General features: G+C 44.3%; 1 protein-coding gene across 1 annotated transcript in view; it reads right to left on the bottom strand.

The window, feature by feature from the left end:
• Window positions 1-15713, bottom strand: part of CFAP418 (cilia and flagella associated protein 418) — a 173386-nt gene that overhangs the window by 76917 nt on the left and 80756 nt on the right. Inside the window, exon 2 of the mRNA XM_085605224.1 lies at window positions 13616-13712. Within this exon, the coding sequence (XP_085461350.1) occupies window positions 13616-13712 (97 nt within the window). The remainder of the gene's footprint in view (window positions 1-13615; window positions 13713-15713) is intronic.

Below are 15713 nucleotides of genomic sequence, written 5' to 3'. Positions count from 1 at the left end.
GGACTGGCGGGCTGTTCTGGTCTGGGTATATTATATCAGTTCCAAATTCTTCCATGTGGGCAGTAGAGAAGGCACGCTACTACACACCTTGACCTGAGTCGAGTCGATGCACTAGATCAATGCTCTCAGCTGCCTTAATGTGGAAGAAAGCTATGGAACTCCTCCCCGAGACCCACCCCTTAACGAAAACAGCAGCAGTTGGGTGGTACAGGTCACTATCACGCCTACTCCAATATTCTCCCCATCCACTCGCCCAGCCCCAGGTTGTTTTGTTCAATGAGCCCTGCTAATCCTGCCCCCAGCCTTTACAAATAATGCCCCAAATAGAGTCCTATTCCTGGCAATGAATTACACACCACACCCTGCCCTGGCAAACGGCTCAAGGGAGAACTTGTCCGACCAATTCATGTGCACTGCCCAGGAGGCCACCTTACAGGCTGTAACCCACCCAAAAACACAGATTCAGGCAGCTAACTAAGCCAGATCAGCAAGTGAAACGTATTTTCACAGCTGCTCATAGTTTCTAGTCCTTTTTGTTTCTTCCCCAAGGGTATAGGGGGACGACACTCCTTACGCCCATTAACACCAGTCGCTCTTGTACCTACCAGTGCAAAGTATTTCTGAAATGGGACTGGAGTGTTTATACTCACCTCTGTTCAAGAAAGCATTGGCATAACCAATAGGTCTCGCCTTTGGGACCTTATAAGTGGTTAGACATGCAACACTTGATGTTGTTGCACCAAGGATATTGTGCTGGATAACTAAACACTTATAAGGTCCCAAAGGCGAGACCTATTGGCTATGCCAATGCTTGTTAAATAATATTGCAACATAAAATGAAATCGTTATGATAAAGATGATGTTTTCACAGTATTATAAATTAGACCTATCTCTTGGTCATCGGTTTAACTATAGGAACTAGGACTGAATCTGCCATCTGGTAACGGAGCCTACTTAAGCCCATTTAGCAGTTCCTTCTTACCCTTAAATCACTCTGAGGTAATTTGTCTCATCAACTACTATGGTACTTCTATTCTGGACATAATATGACCACATTATGCCTACAGTGCATGACCAAAAGTACATGTTAAAGCCCAGGTCCATTTTGAGGTCACAAACTAGAGAACAGCGATAGTTCCAGAGTTTTGTTATTGTACGGACGCATTTATATAGCATTTCATAACCCATTATGGGTAGTTCATTACTGGACGGGTAACACGCTACATAGTGTTGGGGGTGGGGGAGGGGGTTGGTAGAGTGTTGTACTGCTGTGATCCCATGTGGGAAGCATTTTGATGACGTTTGAGAGTGACCAGAGAGGTGCTTTCAGCTGGTCTTGGGAAGCAGCGCCAATACTGCCATCAGTATGTGCATGAGCAATTCACGGAGGAGAGAGGCGAAGACAAAAGGGGAAGGAGGCATGTAACAGTGGCAGGGATATACCTTGGTGGTCTGCCTTAGAGACCGTCCACTTTGGTGGCAGTCGAATAAAACACATGAGCAGCTTCACAGCACCCACCTACCAGAGGGTGTGCGGGGTCTGTGTGTACACCAAACAAGGGATGCAATCAGAGAATACCCAGTAATTATACTGGCGACATGCTAAAGGCCGAGATGCTGGCAAATGAGTAAAATGGTGCCAAAGGGTGAAAATGGAGTTGGTATTAGAAGCAATAGCCAACCATCTTTTTAAATGCAGGTACATGTACACTTCATGAGCTAAAAGAGAAGTGAAGAGCAATCAAGGTGGCAACCAGAGCTGAAACCACAAATCGTTAAAGGCCCAGATTTCATCTAGTCCTGTAAGGTCGAGGAATGCCAACCTTCTGAGCAGGGGTTGGTGCACCAGCTCCTCTCAAGCTCATAGAGGTGGAAGGGCAGCAGTACGGTGAGTCCTAGTCTGGACATGACCAAAAGCTAGGTGGCCAGGTTCCCTGCACATGCAAGGGCGAAAGGCAAAGCGCTTGGTAGGTTCCCTGACAGCATAAGAACGTATCGTGTAACCCTGAGTGATCCTTTGATCCTCATCCCTCCATGCAAGCCCACTACTTCTTCAATAAGTCCCAGAGACCCTGGCTCCCTCCAGTTTATATAAGGAGGCATCCTCCAGCCCTTTTAGAATTATGTCCTACTCCTAGGCAACATCCACTTTCATTACGAGTAGGTAATGATATTTTGAAGTAAAAAAGAGGCAGTGTCAAAAAGTTCCGTTATACTGGTCCCACGGTTTCGGATGGGGGGGGGGGGCAAAAGCAGGACATAGATTGGTTGTTCTCATTTGTTCCATGTTTGCCCAGCTCTTATCTGATCTGCGAGCCTTACGAAATACAGCTTCCATACATGTCCTACAAGTTAATTTAGTCAAATCTCCTCTTCCTCTCTCCCCACACTCCCACTCTCAACTCCTAATAACTCTGCTCTCACTTCTAGCAAGAAGCATTTAACCCGGAAGGAATAGTAGCCAAACAGGAACCATTTCCTGTTCTAGACACCTCCAAATGCCTGCTCAGTCAGCAGACTGTGAGGATTGAATGTGCTAGACACTGGAGCTCCTTTCTGCCCTTAGGGACAGGGGATTTGTGCTCATTTGTGGTATTTCTAAGATTTATATAGTGCTTCAGGCCCCACTGAGGGGTGCTGAAGTGCATTATCGTTACCACTACACCGTGGTGGAGGTCGTGCATGATCCTACATGCAGATGTATCGCTGAGGTCAGACTGGAATTGCAGGCAGAGTGCAAAGACAGCAGAGCTATTACTCTGGTCTCATGCTCAGGTCACAGAGGTCGTTTTGCAGGAAGAGAGTATAAAGACAACAGAGCTATCGCTGGAACCACACAGGTCCTGCAGGGAGAGCGCAAAGACCGCTGTGCTATTACTCGGGTCTCATGCTCAGGTCACATGGCAGCAGAGCGCTCACTCGGTCACAGAGGTCTTGCAGGGAGAGAGTACCTGGACAACAGAGCTATCGCTGGAACCACGGAGGTCCTGCAGGGAGAGACTAAAGACAGTATGGCTGTTGATCAGATCACATAGGTCTTGCAGTTAGGGTGTAAAGACAGCAGAGCTATCGCTCAGGCAACATACGCTTTGCATGTAGAGTTTAAGGACAAAAGAGCTATTGCTCAAGTCGCACTGGTCTTGCAGTTAGAGTGCAAAAACAACAAAGTTACTGTGCGTGTCACAAGGTCTTGCACGCAGGGCAGAGTTTAGAGATAGCAGAGCTATCCCTCATGGCATACACTATGGTGACATGACAGCAGAGCTATTGCTCTGTCACACAGGTACAGTGAAAAGACAGCAGTGCTGTCGCTCTCGATACAGAATACTTGCAGGTAGGGTGTAAAGACTGCAGAGTTATTATTTGAGACTGGGAGGCAAGGGGCAGAGCTACTGCGGAATGGATGAAAACGATTCTGAGCTCTAAAAAGGGTCATCAATTAGGTATAGCGGGTCTGCCTAGCGTCAAGAAGCCTTCTCAAATGGAAAAGTCGTACAAATAGAAAAGTCGTACTTTATGAAAACATTTGAGTAATATTACCTTGTTCTAAAACATTAGAGCAAGCCAAGCTTTCTGGCGTTGAAGCTGCTTTGCAGTAGTGCTGTTTTTTTTTTTTAATTAAAGGTTACAAAGTTATCTGAGGTCTGATAATCTGATGGATCTTTTCGAGTCAACTAAATAAACGGTTGCAAATAAAATGTAAACACAAACCTCAAGCACAACAGCCAGGAAACATCTTTCAACAAATACGTACAGATTATCAGTAGAGATATCAAACATTCCTTAGTTGCCAGCAAAAAATGACTTGTAGTTTTGTTATTTCTACTGCCGAGAAAGGCAACCAAACTCCTGTCCATTTTAAAGGCATCATGCACAAGGCAACTGAAGGGTCTCCAAGTGGGCCAAAGTAAAACTGTGCATGGCCAAACAATGACATCTTCTGGCCGTTGTAACAATATCATGCACAGTAAACTCTGCCTCGTTTAAAACATAGTTGTAAATATTGACTTAGTGTTGTTGTAGGTACCACGGAAAGAGATAACAGTGTATTCTCTGACTAAAATAGTCTTCAAAGAAACTAGCCCCACCTAAATTCATGGAATACTGAGGAGTTTATTCATAGATTTATAAAAAATCCCAATAGAGAAAAAAACTAGAAAAAAGTTTAAAGCGCACCTGAACTTTGAAAATATCCACGCATGCGTAATGTACACCCGCTACATTTTAAAAACAGAAGGGATCAATATTTTACCGGGCTCTGTTACTGTCCATTTTGAACTAGTTGCCGATTTAATTTCATATAGAATGACTGAATAGACCCTTGTGAAGAGCTGGTCTGGGTTACTCCAACAACACAGCACACAAGATACAGGGGCATATTTTACAAGCCCCTTGCGCCACACTTCCGTCACTTTTCCCATGTTAAAAGTGACACAAAAGTGACGCGAGGGGCTTGTAAATTTGCCCCCCAGTATCTAAAACTAAGCGTGGCGCCGCTTTACGGACTCCGCCCTCGGTTTCTTTTTTAACTTTAACACTGAGCGCGGTATCCTTGAAGCGGCGCCGCGCTCAGTTTCAAAGTAAAAAGAAATAATCTATTCAACATGTGCACAAGTACGTAGTGGACAGCCCGACACCATCTTTGTCCCTCCGTACGCGTGCACATGTTGAATTGATTACAAAAAGCCCTTGCTTGGCAAGTGCAGCGCTGTGCGTTGCTTACGCCAGGCGAGACCTTGATACCAGGCTCAGAATACCAGATTCAGCCCGAAGGACGCGAGGCGCAGGGCAGTCTGGAAACATGCAACGGGAGGGGCTTCCAGTGGCAGCGCAGAGCACAGCGGAGCTGCAGGTGAGAGTGCAAGCCTAGGACCGAGGTCAGAGGTCTCACTCGTGCTCCCCCTCAGCGGCCGCCATTATGTAGGGGAGGGGGGAGGGACGTGCAGTTGGGAGGCGGGAGCGGGCGGTCAGGGGTAGGGGTCATGGGGTGATCCGGCGGCGGGAAGAACGAAGGGAAAACCAAACACCCAACAATACAATACAACAAGCATTTGCAATGCAATAGGTCTCGCATTTACGCAAGTTTAAGCTATTGGCATTGTAAATGACAATGCCTTTTATTTATGTTTTATAAACCAAAATATAAATAAAAGGCAATGTCATTTACAATTCCAACAGCTCAAACTCGCGTAAATGCGAGACCTATTGCATTGCAAATGCTTGTTACGTTTCCAAGCGATGAGTATAAAGACAAATTATTATTTCCACAAGGTGACCTTGAAATTATGAAACCTAGAGTTAAAAATAAAAACTACAAAAAATGTACAGTGGACCATTGGATGCCAACTTGCTGGAAGCTAAATTAGGGGTGTTCTTAGCTCCAAAACCATTCAAAACAAATACGAAGAACAGCAAAAATGTAAATAACATGGTTTGGTCATCCCACAAAGGAAATAAAACCAATACCAACACACCCCAAGACACAAACAGGCAACAAACGTTCTCTTCAACAAATCCGCTCATTTGTTTTAAACTGCATTTCTTATTGACAGTGCAACTGGGGGATGCCTAATACAATTAGATGTTTCTGAAAAATCCTTCTTGGGACATATTGTCCTTTAAGGGAACCCTTGCAGAAAGTAAGGTCTTGCAGAGTTTAGAAGCCCTACAGACAAATACCACATCCTCTGAAGTATTTTGACAGAACTCTGATTAAGGCTGCACATGGCTTGGACCTCCCAAACTGACACTAATATTTCAACTTTAGTGCACTGATATAAGGAGAGGTGTAATTTGTCAACACAGAAGACGGCGGCCCATGTTCACAGCAGAAGATGCTGCTATCGATCATACAAAGGGCTCCTGTAAATGGCTTGTTATGAAAAACAACTCGCTGTAGGACTCACATTCGGCCCCACACATGAAATACCAGCGAGGCCTTGCTGCTTCCTTGTGATTCCTTAATGTCAAACATGATTAATTACCAAGGGTAGCATCTGTCTAAGGCGCAGCCATGCCACACTCTCTCGAACTATATGGAACACAATGCAGAAGAAATTGAATTTGCATGCATTAGAAAATAAAGCCTTCACGCAAACGGATCATAAAGTTTTGTGTTTAGGGTTTTAGCATTCTCTCACAGAAAACGTGGTGCACTGATAAACTTAAAGGGGAATAATGATAAAACTAAAGGTGAATAGGAAGGGCATACATGTATGTATGTTAAAGGTATTTAAAAGCCACATAGAAAGTAAACCTCTCAATTGAACACATATTAGAATAGGTCTTTTTAAACCCATGATGCAGTAGGACATCTTTTCAAAATGAACAAAAAATTAACACACCCGATGATTACATCCGCGTCATCTAGCATTAGATGCATCTATGCTCCTAATGTATTGCATTCTTCTTTTTATGATGTGCACTCCGGGCAAAGCAAACGCCAGAACCTGAGCAGGAAACACTAATGTCGAGCACAGTGCTTCATTTAGCAGTGTTTCCGAAAAGCAGGGTTTAAAAAATAGCACTAGACAAAGACTACGAAATTATCCTGCCATTATGTATGCTCTACATGAACATTACAACAACTTTCTGGATGCTTCAAGAGTAAAATGTGTAATTTACAAAACTTCTTGTGACAAGACTTGCTCGGTCATACTGCAAGATCATAAATGCATGTTTTGAATGTTCTACGTCTTTCTTCTACAAAACATTGGTACACCCTATAAACTATAGGCTTATCAATAACCTGGGCAAATCAGTAACCTCAAGCTAACGCACGGTGATGCAAAGATAAAAAATACATTAATGCTGTGTGTGGAGACTCACCAAAAAATACGCAATTTATACTGCAAGCATTCTCCTACAGCCATTGTTAAATGTACACATTTGGAATTGACAACATGAAAGCTGTTCAGTCACACCAGACGTGTGGAGGATGAATGTGACAAGCCCCTGCTTGACAGATGCGGCGGCTGATAAACTTCTTGTTCAAGGGCCATCGTAGCTTTCATTTCCTGACCACAGCACACTTCATTTGCAACGGCAGAGCTCACGAGGTGTAACTTAGCCAGTCTCATTTCTTCAGCCATGGTACTGGGGTCTTTCAGGCCGCATTCTCAAGCACAGCGAAATGAACTGCTGAATAAAGGGTATGCACTCAGAGCAGTTTTAGCAATTTTGGTAACTTACCTACACCTAAGACAAGTAAATAAAGGCTCACGAGAGCGAGGCTAGCAAGTTCCACGTTGACTGGGAGATGAAAAATAACGCTAGGCGAGCCACAGCGAGCCATGTGGTTTTAATTATCGCACCCGTGTCTGGGCACGATAATTGAAAGCACATGGCGGCCATGCGGGTAACCGTCACCAATAGGCCATGGGCGGCGCAATGCGCCCGCCTTTGGCCAATTGCGTGCTGTCTTTGTTAAAAAGAAGCACGCAAAGGCCAATAGCGTAGGACAAAAGAAAAAGGACACGCACGAGCGTGTGCAGGTTTCAAAAGCCCCTACATAAAGTCTTCGCCAGAACAGCGCATGCGCGCTGTTACAGGCTCGACCAAAAAAGGCACGAGGACAAAAAACAGAAGAACCACAGAGCAACAATAAGTGCTGAGCAAAAAACCAGACTCGGAATACCAGATTCAGCCCAGAGGGCACAAGGCGCAGGGCAGTCTTGAACCGTGCTACGGGAGGGGCTTCCAGTGACAGCGCAGAGCACAGCGGAGCTGCAGGGGAGAGTGAGAGCCTAGGACCGAGGTTATAAGAATCAGGGCTCTAGCCCTGTCAAATAAGTACACTGCTGGGCCTGGAAGAAACTCTGCTGGAATATAAGCGGCCATGCTGAAGGATTGCCACTCTGCTGTGCAGGACTGTTCTAAAGAGCTGCATTGCTGCCCTGCTGCCTGCTGAACTCCGCCCTGCTAGAGGACCAAGGGTTAAGCCTCAGAGTGACTGCAAGGGCTTGCCCCCTGTTCTCCCCGAGATCTCTGGGACGTCAAAGACCTTACCATCTGCTTCTTGATTCTACCACTGCAGAGGCTGTTTGGCTCCAACTAAAGTTCCACTTTGGGAAACAAAGATATGCATTTTTGGAACTGCAGCGCTGCCCAATTGCCGTGGGTTCAGAGTGCTGTAATTTTCTCAGAATTACCTTGTGGTTTTCATTCTACTGTGGAGGTCGTTCTGCGCTCCATGCTGAATTGTGTCCAGAAGCCGCACTCTACAATTGAGTGGCGGTGGAGTGCTGATAAAACCAGCGCCGGCATCCAAGCACCGCAGCCCCTCTCATACCTGTTGCTGGGGCAACGAGGCCACCGGAGACCTCGACGACATCATCGCCACCACAGCTGCACTCAGCCAAGCGCCTCACCAAGGCATCACCACCACTGTGGGAGCAGCGTATCGTCGGTCGGCGCTGTAAAAGACTTCTCCCGCTGCCTCACGAAGTATTTGCTGTGTGCGGCCAGACCTGAGCGGTCCTTGTTACTGTGCTGCGCTCCTAGCAGTGATGGAGCAAGGACTCGTGTAAAAGAGACTTGCTCGGATGCAATCCTCTCAAAGATAACTTGTAATACCGTAATAATTATGTTTGTAAATACTAACATTCATTACAGTTCATACACTTAAGCTTAGGGGAAGCTTGCATATGTGTCGTACTAACAAGTAACCCGAGTGTGACTTAAAGAGGCTGCTAACGCAGAATTCTGTACTGCGCATGCGTCAACTACATCTACGTAGTAATGACGAGTTCTTGCTTGGAGGGAAATCTTTGCAGCTGCGAAATCGCTTCTAAGATGGCCGCTTGAAATTCACATGTCAAAGCGCATGCTTTTGCTGAAACTAAACCATGCAACTTTAATAAAATGCTAATGCGAAAGATTTTTACAAGTAAATGGGATTAGAGTAGAGATAGGTAGTATACAGTGAAATTATTTTATTTTGATTTCCAACATGTTTCTTTGACTCTTTTTATTTAGTTCATATTTGGGCCTCAGAGCAATACTAAAGTCTATACACCATGTGATACCCTACGCACGCGCACTCGTAACCCGCCAGGAACCATGATGATGTTCTTGAATCTCATCCAAGGCCACGATCGCAACATGTCCTGAGAAAGCAGTGGACATCCTGAAGGATGAATGAGAACATTTTTAAATTGTATTCTTTTTATTGATAAAGATGTGAAATGCGGGTGGGAAATAAAGCTTGGGAAAATAAATTAAGGGGCGGGAACGCTGAACAATAGACTAAAGAAAATTATTTAAAAACTTAGCATGGTGTGATGATCATCCCCCCTTTCCTGCCCAATCAGAATTAGGAGTTTCATAAATTTGAAACATTTAGGGGTGGTACATGCCATTAGAAAAGTATAATTGATGTAGTTTAGTTGGTTAGAAAGGAGTGATGCTGATGGTGTAGCTGATGCTGCAGAGCTCGTGTTGCTGAGATGCAGAGACCGGGATGCTGTCCGAGAACTGGGCAAATATTGAAGAGGATTCGAATTTCAGACTTAGAGCCTAAACCCTAATTGATTAGAAGAACATCGCGGCAGAATCGAGGAGGGAAAGGTAAAGACCTAGAAGAACATCGCGGAAGAATCGAGGAGGGAAAGGTAAAGACCTAGCAGAACATCGCAGAAGAATCAAGGAGGAAGATAGTGTCAGAGAGGGGTGCGAGGCAGCTGTCGGATCTAGAAGAGGCCATCTATCCTGTCCCTGAATCCTGTCCTGAACCTTTGTCACCTGATCTGTCCCAGGGGACCCTTTCCAGCTTCTTTGCCAAGGGGTTGGTTTCCACACCATCCTAGGTAACTATAATTCTGTGTAGTATGTCATTGTACTGCTCTCTCTTTTTCTCCCTATTCAGGTACTGTCATCGTAATAATATTGTTTAATGAATTTTCTGACTTAAATTTGCTTTCCTTCCTTGGAGAAAATGAATATAACTAGATAAACATTTAAAACTCTCCCGAGTCTGTGGTTATTTAAAAAGATTTTATTCTATGTCAATTTTTGCCTACAATAGTTAACTCAAAGGTCCATTGACCAGAGGAAAGTACATTCAGTCGGAAAGGTTTAGTGAAGAAATGATAAGGTAAATTCATCTTACAGGTATTAGTACAACAAATTGACCCCTACGGTACTTTACTAGCTCATCTGAATGTGTGTTTAATGGGCCCAGGTAAGTATGTGGTTTATGAGTATCTCTAGCTGGTAACCCGTTGGATCAGCAGCGAAGTTGCGTGCACTTTTCTTCTGTCTGCAACTGGATCCGAGAGATCCCTGTGGTACTGTGCTGCGCTCCTCACAGCTGAGTGCACATATTTTTCTTCTGTCTACAACTGGACCAGAGTAGTCCCTGTGTTACTGTGTTGCGCTTCTCATTCTGCTATTTGGATTCTATAAACTCACTACAATCCCGTCGCTCTACGGTGGAAAGCATGACCAAACTCCCAGCGGGATCATCAATATTCTAATAGAACAACACTCTTACTCTTCTAGGAATGCAGTAATATGTGTACATTGAAAAGAATCTTAAATTTGAAAGCACTGCTTTTACCTAGACTCATTTATAAATAATATATCTTTCTCTACTGATTGGATTTTTGTAGTTTTGGTCTTATTTCATTCAAATAAATATCTCCTAAGTTTCTAAACCTGTGTGGAGTTTTTTGTGGTGTATTCATTGTGTAATTGTGCGTTTGTTGCACAAATACTTAACAAATTGCCTCAAATGATAAGCCTGCCTGCTCTAGGGACAGCACAGGTTATCCTAGGTGTGTATCTAACTTTCCCCGACTAGAGTGGTGGAGTCTGCCTGGCTTAGGGGCATACGCTAGCCAACCAGAAGCCCCATTTCTAAAAGGTACAATGACTAATGTAGCAACCAAACATCAAAACTTTATATTTCCGAGGAAATTTGGCTATTTGCAAGGCTTCCAGAGACTTTTTGGCCACAACAGTGTTGCAAGATATTTTCATATTCGTTTTTTTTTTTAGTTAGGTAGCCCTATTTTCAAGTTTTTTTTTTTTAATGCGTAGCATGATTTAATGTCAATTAACATTGTATCTTGTCTTGTAGACGTATCAATACATCAAAACTGACTGCTTGCTAACATGGACGTTTAAAATAAATGCGTGATTTTTGACAGCTTTATCAAATTGAAGATTACCATGGAGAGGACAAAGGTGGAGGGTTATTGTGTCTAAAACATGCATGATGAAGCCTTCTGACCAGTTATAAAAGTCTAATATCCTAGGCCATGTATCTGGAAGTCACAATCTTATTAATGACACAAAGGCAGAACATACCAACTCGTCACACATTTCTAGAGTTTCTGTTTGTACCTGCATTTGGTGAAAGATTCCCAATAAGGCAACCAATTTGGTTTGAACCAGTCACATTTCATGCACAGGTTGCCTAAGATTTTCTTTGGTATGAGGCATTTCCTCATCATCTCTGTAGTTGTACAAGTTTGTGAAATATGGGAACAAAAGAGGGAAATAGCACGGATACTTCTATAACAAACCACGGACCAGTAATGACCGACTACAAACGATTTCTGAATTTATTTATTTTTGTTACCCCCATCATACAGTAGGAAACGTAGGGCGGGTCTCATATACTGAGCCTGAAGCCCTGTGAGCCCAATGGGCGTTGCGTGCCTGCTCCCAGGCCACAATTGCAGTCACCAACCATTGATATATTCCTCCCCGGTTCGTAAATAGGAGGGAGAATGTCCCCGTTTGCGAATCGGACAGGGTTGCCAAAGCCGTTTTATGAGTGGGGAAGAATTTTCAGACTCATTAAAGGTTTTTCGTACATAAAGAACAAGCATTGGAAATGCAATGGTCTTGCATTTGCTTAATTTAGAGCTATTGCGTAGTAAATGGCGTTGTAAATGACAATGTCTTTAACCCCCTGTTGAGTGAGCAAGATGCACCTCTTACAGGTGTTAGTGGGAGCAGGGTGCACTCCTGAACTAGACCCCTCCCCTGCAAGGTAAGCGGAGGGGCCCCCTCCTGACCCATTAAGGATCTCCGCGGGCAGAATAATATGCTGAGGGGGCCCCCTGGTACTTGCCCCCTCCACTGCACAGCGAGGGCTGCGGGGGGCCTGTGTTACACCACTGGGCCCATTGTAACCAAATCGACATGAATAGCGTCATTAGATGTGCTCGACATGACTCGATATATGGAGCATGTGAACGCATGCAAAAACAAATATGGTCAAGGAATTACTGCATTAGCAGTTCAAACTGATGTGATGAATAAAAACGTCCTCTTGCCCTGAAGAAGATCCAGCTCTACCCGGCTTGACTGTTTTTGTTGTATCTTTCATCAAGAATAAAGACAGAATATCAAAATTGGCTTTCTGGACTTTACTGTGTATTTGTTACATTGAAAGTATGTTCTTCCTTAAGCGGGAATCAGAAACACATTTTAGGTGTTTTTCACTTTCAAAGGTTGGGCCGTTTCTGTCCTTGCATCAGGGCCCAGGGCTCCCTTGCTCCTTGTTGAGAGTGGCCGTGCACAGGTGCGTTCACACTACGGAGTCTCCAAGGGGCCTCGGTGCGGGCCTCTGTCACGTATCCGCGTCAGGCAGGCCAGCACCCGGGGTGATCCATTCTTGAGGGCTGGTGTGCTCCCGGGGCGCGCTCTTTAGCGGCTGTCTACGAAACGTCTGCCTGCCTCCGCTGGCTGGGCGAAATGTTGAAGAAAATGCTAATTTCCGATAAGCCTGCTCCAGGAGGTGTCATCTTGACGGTGGAGGTGTCAGCTTGACGGCGGAGCCATGCTCTGGCAGAGGGAGAGGGTGTGTGGGCGGGAGGTCGGGGAGAAACTTTCACATCAGCTAGCCTGTCACGTGACCCGCAGAGCCACTTCAGGAGAAAAACAAGCGGTCGGAAACATGATCCGCCACTACACGCCCCCCCAAAGATAAGAAATTGCTTCACGACTGCCGCAAAGCAGATGATCCAGTCCGGATGGGCCGGACGAAAAGGGGAAAGGGCTGAAACCAAAAAGCCTCAGTTTCAATCAGAGGCCACCGTTTTACATAAACGATGACGCCAGCCAATGAAAATGAGGGGCGGGGCTTCAAGTCCCCTTCTGAAATCTCCTCATCCACAATATGTCTCGCAGAGCAGAGCCTGCGCGCTGCAACGCTAGGCGAAACCTAAAAACACTTCTGCTGTTTGTTGCAAGCCCTATGATTTTGTGAATTGCTGGGTTTGTGATCACAAAAGTGCTTGGTACATGAGGCTCGTAGTTGTGTATTCATTCTTGTGTTTTCTGCTAGCTAAAGAGTGGTGATGCATAAAATCTACAGCAAGCATTAAAAAAAATATATTTTCTTATTCCAGACCAGATATGGCAGTCAGGTTTGAACCAAATGAATACAAATATTCTGCTTGCCTGTGCAAGGGAAAGTATTGTATCATTGATCAGGAAAATATTGTGAAGCTATTGTTTGGAAGTTACTTCAGTACGGAGCAGCTGGAATGGCAAGACTATGTCAAAGTACACACAAAAGATTTTCTACATTTACCGATGCAAATCTGTGGAGCAGACCCAAGCACTATCAATAAGCAGAGTGCACATCCATTGTACTCACCACCAGCTCGTCATCGAAGCTCACATCTTCAAAAATATCTTTGATGAGGCCATCTATATCATCGTGTTTAGAAACCTCCACACATGCATTGCAGGTTCTGGAAAATCAAAATATTTATTTCAATAAAAGAAAAAATAAAGATCAGTCATGGTTGTTATTTATTTACAATAAAAAGTGCATTATAGCACCAATATCTGTTATGGTTACAATAGGGAATACAAAGGATGTCCATCTTAACAAATGTTGGAGATTAAAAAGTAAATAAAAAAAGCAATGAGAACCGAAGGAAGATGGGGTATAGAGAAAAGAAATTGAATTGCAGTGGGGATGGACTCGTTTTTCTTCCTAGAAATTTTTCAGAGACGCAGAAAATAATGTGACACTCTACCTTGAGCAGCTGCCCTACTAGTTGGAGCTTTGAGTGGATAGATGGTTTATCCCCAGATGGTATGTTCAGTTGACGTAGACTGCAATATGTGACTGGGAAAAGCCAAGCTGTCCTGACTGTGTTGTGTAGTCTACAGGATATCACACCACAACACCTGAACCTTTAAGGGTACACCCCACCACACCCCATAGTGCCTAATCACTGAGTTCTAACACCCAAAACTAACTGCTCAGTTCACTAGTCATGGTACAAAGGCTATTCAATCGCACCTAAGGATAGCATACTCATGTATGTGATTTTTTTTATGCACAACAAAGGTGTCAAGTGTCTCCTTCAGAGGAAGAAGTCATAATGGACAGAAAACACCTCCTTGAATATAGTGATAGCTCTTGATTCAATATGATGAATTAATGCAAGTATTGGAAAACAAGGCACCAAAACTGCCCTGAACCAGGTTGGAGAAGGAGCCCAACAAAGACCTTTCAGAACTAGAAATGCAGATAGGAACCCTGCAAGAAATGAGAGCAAAATATTAGAAGAAATGAGTTGTGACCATCCATCCCTTTATTAGTGCCTCATTATACATGACCTAATAAGGAAATTACATAATATGAAATGGATAAGGTTCATCTTGGATTGTGAACTTCAGGAAACAATCACTGGAATAGCCACCATAGCATGAAGGATTATATTTAAGGCTAACCACACCTACATCTTCAGAGATGGGGCATCTAGCCGGTACTACAAGAATCCTAGGTTTGACATCTTTCTTGCCCAGCGAGTTTCCATGCATTAACCACCGCTCTTTAAGGTCAATGCTCTGTACAAACTGCGGATAACCCCTCTGGGCAACTGAGATAATGCAGACACAGTGTGAGCAGCGAAGTGAGATATGACTTCCTGTACACTGAACACGTGAACTACAGCCACGGGGGCTCACCACATGCGGAGCGTGGACAACAGGAATACACTGCCTTCTCATAACTGCACACTGCTGCCTCTGGTAAGTACCTGGCACAGATGTTACAGTATGCCCCCTCATGACGCTTCAGATTTATCAGGATGCTGATGGAAAAATCAAGGACCCTACAGAGGAGCACGAACTAAAGAAGCATCTAGCTAAGGGTCCTCACTAGATCAATTAAAGATTCAGTGGAAAGATTATTTAAGTCAACCTTGAAAAAGCATTGCCACCTAAAAGGGAGCCACAGAAACAATTTAAATGAAGCACTCAACAAGACCCAAAGGACAAGAGGAAGAATCCATAAAGGCGTCAGAGTGGACTTAGCACGGGCAAACTATAATCAATCATCAGATGAGCAGCATACCTCTCATGAGAGGCTAACCAGACTCCGCCCGTCTCTCTATAAGCTCTTGTAGGTGCCAGATAGACATGTAAAGAAGGTGTTGCTAGGCCACACTGAAAAACATCAAGCATGAAATACAAAAAGGGTCAGAAGCAAAATGGGAAAGCATGCGAGTGTCACACCAAGTACAAGTCCTTCAATGTTACATATATGCACAAAGTACAAAAGGGCGTCAAGAAAACTGTAAAGGTACCACAACCTCCCTGTCTATACCAGGTTTCAAGAGCTCCAACAGTTCATCCTGAAACATGTCAGACTGAACTAGGACAAGTGACTGAGTGACATAACCAACCACCAAAGCAGAGGCAGAGAAAGCAATCATTCTGGTCTGGTTACGATCATC

The sequence above is a fragment of the Triturus cristatus genome, chromosome 5_1 (assembly GCF_964204655.1).
Source record: "Triturus cristatus chromosome 5_1, aTriCri1.1, whole genome shotgun sequence".
Classification (NCBI taxonomy): Eukaryota; Metazoa; Chordata; class Amphibia; order Caudata; family Salamandridae; genus Triturus; species Triturus cristatus.
Note: the sequence above shows the minus strand (reverse complement) of the source record. Positions and strands in the feature narration are given on the sequence as shown.